We start from the raw sequence: 7,802 nt of genomic DNA on the forward strand, positions 1-7,802 counted from the left end.
GGGCTGGTCAGACAGCTCTTCCCTGCAGGTCATGCTCCATCGCCGGCTTTGGAACAATTTTGATTGGGCTCTGGATTATGATCTCACCCTGAATGACACCTCTACTGTCTACCCTGTGCTCTGGCTCCTGCTGGGACCCCAGTCTCTCACTACCAGCCTGTGTCAGAGGTGTGGGCTAGGGCTGCAGCACCCACCCGTAGTGCTATTAAGAGAGCTGAATGGTAAGGGAGTGTTCACCCCAGAATGAGCCCCCCTGGCTGGGATGGACCTGGGGACCGTGTGGGCCACCATGATCTGGAAACTTTGATCAGAAAGGACCTCAGGGGTCTCTGATCCAAGCCCTCGTTTAATGTGTGGGCAAAGTGTGTGCAAATACTTTCAGGCTTCACCCAAGCTTATACATGGAGTAGGGAGCACTTCTGAGAATCACACAGATTCCTCTTTGTATCCTCTCCCTGAGTATCCCTCACTTTCTGCTCTGAGGACTCTTTATCTTCCATAATATGACGTGTATGGCTAGATGGCTTCACCCCTACTAGATCAACATTAAAAGACTTGTTTTATTTGATTTCTGGGTGTGCTGTCACCAGGCAAGGTTAGTTCAAGTTCATGGTCTGATGTGCAAAATTCATGCATTGCCTCCACTCAAAATTCGTTGTTTTTTTTTTTAAGACTTTATTTATTTATTTATTCATGATAGACACATAGAGAAAGGCAGAGACATAGGCAGAGGGAGAAGCAGGCTCCCTGCGGGGACCCTAATGTGGAACTTATACCCAGGACACTGGGATTCACGCCCTGATCCAAAGGCAGATGTTCAACTACTGAGCCACCCAGGCATCCCTCGGTCAAACTTCTTCAGATTTAAAACGGCCTATGTCTTTACAGAAATAATTGAAGATGAGAAACAATAAGTAATGATCATGTGTAAATATGGTTCTCTGCAGCAGCTTTTAAAGAATGAATCATTTAGATACAGTTCGTATCCTTCCCTTAATCCTTGAACTGTTCCTTTCTACTCACTTGAGAGGTTTGGAAGAGAATGTGGTTATGATTTATCCTTGTCTCAGTGTTAGAGCAGGACCCTCCCAGGGCTGTAGAAGCGGGCAGGCTGCTGCTCACACGTGCACAAAACACGGGCTGAGTGCCTGCTGTGTGCTGCACCCTGAGGATGGGCAAGGGCCAGGCCTCTCCTGCAGGATTTCTCTGAGCTATGGGCTGGGAGGCCATGCTCATACAGATCCAGGCTTCAGGGAGCAGAGGCAGTGGGACTGGGCAAAGGACAGGTCCTCTCCTGGAAGGAGGACCTTGGGTGCTTCTGAGCAGGGGACCAAGGATGACAAAACAAGGGAGGAGCTGGCATCCTAGACTTTGAATTGAAACCGAGGCTCTGGGATCCCTGGGTGGCGCAGCGGTTTGGCGCCTGCCTTTGGCCCAGGGCGCGATCCTGGAGACCCGGGATCGAATCCCACATCGGGCTCCGGTGCATGGAGCCTGCTTCTCCCTCCGCCTGTGTCTCTGCCTCTCTCTCTCTCTCTGTGTGACTATCATAAATAAATAAAAAATTAAAAAAATAAAAAAAAAAAAAGAAACCGAGGCTCTGTGTGAACCTGCCCTGTGATCTAGAACAAACCACATCACCTCTCTGGGCGGTCGTCTCCCCATCTGTACTTGGAAACAGCTGGACTAGAGATTCAGGATCCTTCCAACTCTTAGACTCTGTGGTGTGGGCCCCTGGACGTGTGGGAGGGAAGGCATTCAGGTGGAAGGATGTCCGTGGGCAAAGGCTAGACGGGGGTGCCCGAGGCGCTTAGACCAGCAGGGGCTTCAGGCTGTCCTCCCTCAGGGCACGCGTTGGCAGGAGCCGGATCGCCCGGAATGGGGGCCAGAGTGTGCACAGCTCCTGGTGCCAGGAGGAGGCGCGGGGCCCAATCCTCGTCCTGGCTCTGTGTATCTGCCCTGCAGAGTCTGCCCAGCTTGTTCCAGGCCCCCAGAGGCAGCAAGAAGCCGTGACCCTGCCCCCAAGTCTGCACCTGCAGATCCTGAGCATCCCGGGCTGGAACTACAGCTCCAACCACACGGAGCACCTGCAGGATCTCCAGAAACGTGAACCGGGTGTCCAGGGAACCAGAGTCACTCCTCCCTCCCCATGTCAACCTGGCCCCACGCCCATCACCGGACAAAGTGGGCTCCTCTCAGAGCTGTCCTGGCTCTGCATGGTCCCCTGTTCCCCTTATCTGCCCAGTGGGGAGACCCAGGCCCACAGAGAGGCAGTGGGGGGACCGGGGTCCCTCAGTAGGCAGGACACCCAGTCGGCAGGGCCCCAGAGGAGGACCTGTCCACACCCAGTCTCTCAGGATCCCTTCTATCCCCACCACCAAACCCCAACCATCGTCCACCTTTGCCGGATGCTCAGCCTGCCGTGGAGTCTGCTTCCTCAGGGACTCCTCCTGGAGCCCGGAACAACTGAGTCCCACTCGTCCTCTGAACTCAGGAAGCCTGACTATCCGGGGCTTCCATTCATTCACTGAACAAATGTCTCCTGTGCCAGGCAGTGGGTAATCAGCAGAGACGATGGTAGGCAAGGACCCTGGACTCACAGAGTTCTCAGACTAGACAGGGAAGCCGCCAAGTCACGAGCCAGTGACATTAATGTTCACAATAAGCCCCCAGCCCGGCCTGATGGAGATGACACCTGCCATGAACTGACCCATCCTGTTGCCAAAGCTCCAGCTGCACCTTATCTTCCCCTTGGCACTGTGAGCAGCTCACAGGCAGGGCTGGCTGCCCCGCAGGAACCCTCTTGTCCCCGAGCCCCACCAGGGCCTGGCAGGCACCAAAGATGGCTCAGTAGGAATCCTCAAATTAAGAAGAAGGGAAGGAAGGAAGAGGCAACAGGCCAGATAACACCATCTGATCCAGTGGATCTCTGGGACCCTGGCACATGTCTGCAGCCAAGTAGCTTTCTAACACTGAACCCCATCATCAGGACCCCCCCTTGTCATAGAGGACCCTGGACCAGCAGCCTCTCCTACAAGGAGGAGCATTCCCTTCCCCCTTCTGTGTGTGGCCACACTTAAGACAACTGGTCTCCTCTAGACAGCTGGCTCCCAATAGGAGGAGAAGGGTCTGGCCTGGGGGTGTCCCCAGACTCACTGAATGAAGGTCTCTCCGCCCTGGGGAACAGTGAGTAAGAGACAGAGGGAGAGGAGCCTCAGGGATGTAGTGAGACACCCCCACTGCTGTCCCTGAGCTCAGGGCCACCTTATGAAGTAGGTATGTGGTCATGGACATCAACGTGTCAACCCCACCCCTACCCCCACCCCCAACAGGACACAGACAATGTGCCTGACCCTCGGGCTGATTCCACAAACACCACCCTGGAACACATCCAAGAGACTTTATAAACCCCTTGTTCTACAGGACCCAGGAGCCCACATTCCCCCGACCCAACACAGCCTCGTTCCTTTCTCCCCTGTGCCACAGGTCCAGTGGGCTCAGCACATGGCCTTTGTCACCGTGGCCACCAGGGTCCCCAGCTGATGGAGGCCATATGCAGCAACTGCTTCCTCCTTCCCGGGGATAAAGAAGTTTGTGCAAGGGCTACATCCCTCCTGCTCCCTGTGCCTTGACCTGGGAGGGTTGGGGCCACACCACAGCACACAGGGGGCAGGGAAGAGCAGTCCAGCAAGCACTGGGAGGCTTAAGGATGAGCCTAGTGAGGAGCACATCAGCAGATGAGGGCAGAGACTTGCAGGCACCCCTCAGCATTAGTCTCTGGGTGTGGGGGGAGGCCTTGGAGGCTGCCAGACCTGGGCTGGAATCCTCCGTCTGGTGCCCACCAGCTGTGTCTTTGGGCAAGTGACTAGACCTCTCTGAGCCTGGTTTCCTTGTCATCAAGCAGGGACTGGGTCAGGTGCCTCCCAGGGAGGTGGAGGGTAGGAAGTGCTGGGCCCTGACTAGAGGATTGGGGCCAATGTGGGTCTTTCTGTCCCTGAAGGCCATCGAGGGAAGGCCAAGGCTGACCTAAGCCGTGTCCTGCTGCGGCTCCACCACCTGTATGAGGAAGACGAGGACCCGGTCCTGTCTCAGCCAGTGAGGGTCAATCTGCAGGTAAGTGCCCTCAGATCCCTGGGACAGGCCTCCTAGCTGTGGCCTGAGGCCCAGCAGGGAGATAAGCCCAAGGTGAAAATCCCCTCTGGCAAAGATGTGGGTAAAGAGATGCCTGTGGGAGCTCTGGCTCAACATGGAGTAGGTGCTGTTGGGGGCGCAGGGGCACCTCACCCCCTTCTTCCTGCATTTTTGCTGTTTCTCCTTCCTCTGCTCCCTTACTGCATCACATTGTCCTGCTGCCGGCCTTGGTCAGCGTGCTGGCTCTTTGCTTCTGCTCGTCCCTGTGGTCACCCACCGCATGGGCCTCCCAAGCAGATATATCGGCAGAAGCTGGAAAGGTAGAGGCAAAAAGGACCTTGCCCCCCTGTGCTTTCTTCTCCTGGAAGCTTCTCCAGAACCTTCCCACCTCCTGGACAACAGAGGCTCCCTTCTTTCAGGCCAGAATGGGCCACCTGCCTCCCTCCCTGCACAGGAGGCTGGGTCTGTGCTTACTTGGCACAGGGGAGGGATAAGGATGCCTGGCCTCATCCCTGGGGCTGCCCGCTGAGCCATACCAAGGAGAAGGGGTCTGGATGCTGGAGGCAGCTCCTGTGTCCACCACCCCCAAGTGTGCTCCTCCATTGCAGTGCCTGGGGAAGCATGCTGATCCCGGCCAGTGTCGTCATCTCTAAAATGGGGACACAGTTCCTGTCTGGGGATCTGCAGTAAGAATTAAGGAGGAAGTGTGTTGTGCCCAGGGAGAGGCTGCCCCACCCCCACTCCTGCTTTACCTGCTCTGATCTGGGGCTCGGGGTAGCTCACCCTCTCTGTGCTCCTATCTCTGCAGGCTGTGCTGCAGGGGCTGGGGTCCGTGGGGCAGTGGAGGAGCGTTCACTGACAGGGACATGGGATGTGAACACACTACACCGCTGGAGCTGGAAGAGGCAAGAGCCTCCCCAGAACAGAGGTTTGGGAGCCCCTGGTTCAGGCCTTGCCTGGGAATCCCACCAGCCCCCAGCCTGGCTCAGAGGTTGGGCCGACCTGTTAGATCCAGCCCTGCCCCTTATGGCCTATGGGACCTTGAGCAGGCTCCTTAGCTTCTCTGAATCTGTCCCCTTCTGAATCTACACAGGTCAGTGTGTGTGCATGCCTGCATGTGTGTCCGTAGACCATACCCCCTGCCTCTGTCCTGGCTGAGTCTGACCTGGCAAGCATATCCCAGGGGGTTCTGACATCTGCCATGCTGTGCCTCACACTGCACACACACCATCAGCTCCTGGGGAACTACAGGCATTTGGTGCCTCCCGGTCTTTCCCATGCTGTTCCCTCTGCCTGCATCACCCTGTGCCTTTCCCTCTGGCCTGCTCCTACTCAAGCTTCTATGGAGTCCAGGGCTGGATCAGTTTCCTCCTCTGCTGTCCTCTCCCCCTCTTTCCTGTTTGTTATGGATCTTCTCTGTGCACTGCACACAGCATACTGCCAACTACATAGCTGGACATTTAGTCATGTGGATGGATGGATGGATGGATGGATGGATGGATGGATGGATGATGGATGGATGGAAGAATACATAGATGGATGGGTAGATGGATTGCTAGATGGTTGATGGATGATGGATAAGATGATGAATTGGTGGATTAATGGATGGATGGATGGATGGATGGATGGACGGGTAGATGTGTAGATGGATGAGGATGATAGATGGATGAATAGATGATGGATGGATGGATGGATGGATGGATGGATGGATGGATGGACTGATGGATGGATAGGTCTATGAAAGTGTCAGTGTTTGAATGAGTGAAAAGGATGGATTCATGGACAGACTGATGGATCTTGGATGGATGGATGGTTGGACAGGTGGGTGGATGAATGGATGAAGAAGTTTCCCTCCCATGGTTGAATTTAGTGGAACCCAGTAATACAAAGAGCAGGCCCCACCAGATGACCTGAGGAAGAAAGCTTTAGGCATTGAATGTCACACCCTATGGGGAATGAGGCCATGTATGGCCAGGACCACCTACACATTACCCTCATGGGAAGGCAAGAATGCAAGGGAGCCCATGGCAGTGGGAGTCCCAGCAGGAGGAGGGCACCCAAGGGCCTTCATGAAGGAGCCACAACAGAGTGGAGGCAGGTGCAGTATATGAGGGGGCTGCTGGGTGGAAACATCCTGGGGAAGCAGGTACCTCTAAGGACAGACCACTTCTGCTCCCCCAGGCAGCTCCAGCTCTCACTCAACACCCCTGCAAGGCACCAAGGTCACCATCTACCCGAAGGAAATCTGGACATTCTTCATTCGCTTTCATAGCAGTAAGCCCAGGGCAGACTCTAAGGCCTCAAGGACCCCAAGAAAAGGAAGACGACCTAAGACATAGAAAAGCAGCATGGAGGGATGGGGGATGAACAGCTGCCCACCTGATAGGCTAATATAGAAAATGGTCAGGTTGGGGGGTTTGTTGTGCTTTAAATGAAAATTGCATTATACAGACCCACCCTGTCTCCTCAGGCGCTAGAGCCAGCCTCTGCAATCCTCCAACCTGGGTGATATCTGTACATACATCCACACTCCTCATGCATGTGCAAGAGTCTTCAGGAAGCTCCCATATGGCAGTGAACCCAGCAAGAAAGCAAAGGCACCTGCCACACAGGCCCCATCCCCTCTCACCCAGGCCACCAATGTTACTTGTGGGCCTAATTTGTGTCTACTGATGGGGTGTAGGGAAGGGTACTTCAAGGTCAGGGGGCGGGTGGTATGGGAGCCTGGTGTCCATTCAGAATGGCTATGGAAAGGTTACCCCCAGGCCAGGGCAGGAGTCATAGAAAGAGCAGGCTGACCTGAGTCTTGAGCCCCAATAGACTGGATGCTGAGAGCAGGTGGCAGGATCTGCTGAATATTTCTTTCTGTTCTCACTTCATGGCTCCTGGGTGGCCCTCCATGGACTGTGTCAGAAATTATGCAGGTATCTGATCTCATGTGACATTCTCCTAGGACAGGGACCTGGGTTGGGAGTTGGAGCCTGAAGGGGATTCCCAGCACCTTCAGCTGCATGAGCTCCTAGCCTAGGACCAACAGTCCAGGAGAGTGTCCCTTGCCATCAGAGGCAGCCTTAGGGGCCCTTCCTGTGTAACCTCATTGCCATTCCTGTGTGTGCCAGGCTCTGTCCTGGGTACCTGACATGACCTGGAAACCTCTAGCACATTATGTGGTCTGGGTTCCTGACTCCACTTAACTGATGAGAACCATGACTTGGATTGCTCAAGTCCCTCTCCCAGTGTCACTGGGGACTAGCACCCTGGCCCTGGGTCCTTGTCCAGGTGGCTGCACTGATATATCAGGCTGGAGGGACCTAAGATGGGACCCAGTGGAAGCCACAGCCACACACAGGATGGTGTATCCACTATAGCCTTCTAAGGAGCTGCAGATCTTAAAGAACCTGAAGGGAAGCTGAAAAGAGACTCCTGGTTGCTGTCCTCTGGAAGGTGAGGCATCTATGTGGCTGCTGACACCAATTCCAGGCCCATGAAGGGTGGAGGAGGTGATAGCAATGACCACTTGTGGGCCTGAGTCCAAGGGACCCCTCTGACCCTCAGCTGCCCTAGCCAGGAGCACAGGAGAGAAGTAGGTATGGCCAGAGGATTCTGGACTCATTCCAAATAGAAAGCCACAAAGTCCTGCCCAGGCTGTGGGTGGAGGAGGACTCCAGGCA

General features: G+C 55.1%; 1 protein-coding gene across 1 annotated transcript in view; it reads left to right on the top strand.

The window, feature by feature from the left end:
• LOC121488857 (epididymis-specific alpha-mannosidase-like) overlaps nucleotides 1-7,270 on the top strand; it is a 28,304-nt gene extending 21,034 nt beyond the window's left edge. Inside the window, 7 exon segments of the mRNA XM_041751132.1 lie at nucleotides 29-221; nucleotides 1,966-2,106; nucleotides 4,001-4,113; nucleotides 4,940-4,964; nucleotides 4,967-5,059; nucleotides 6,313-6,405; nucleotides 7,251-7,270. Coding sequence (XP_041607066.1) covers nucleotides 29-221; nucleotides 1,966-2,106; nucleotides 4,001-4,113; nucleotides 4,940-4,964; nucleotides 4,967-5,059; nucleotides 6,313-6,405; nucleotides 7,251-7,270 — 678 coding nt within the window.
• The last annotated feature ends 532 nt before the right edge of the window (nucleotides 7,271-7,802 follow it).

Source organism: Vulpes lagopus, chromosome 4 (genome assembly GCF_018345385.1).
Source record: "Vulpes lagopus strain Blue_001 chromosome 4, ASM1834538v1, whole genome shotgun sequence".
In the NCBI taxonomy this organism is placed as follows: Eukaryota; Metazoa; Chordata; class Mammalia; order Carnivora; family Canidae; genus Vulpes; species Vulpes lagopus.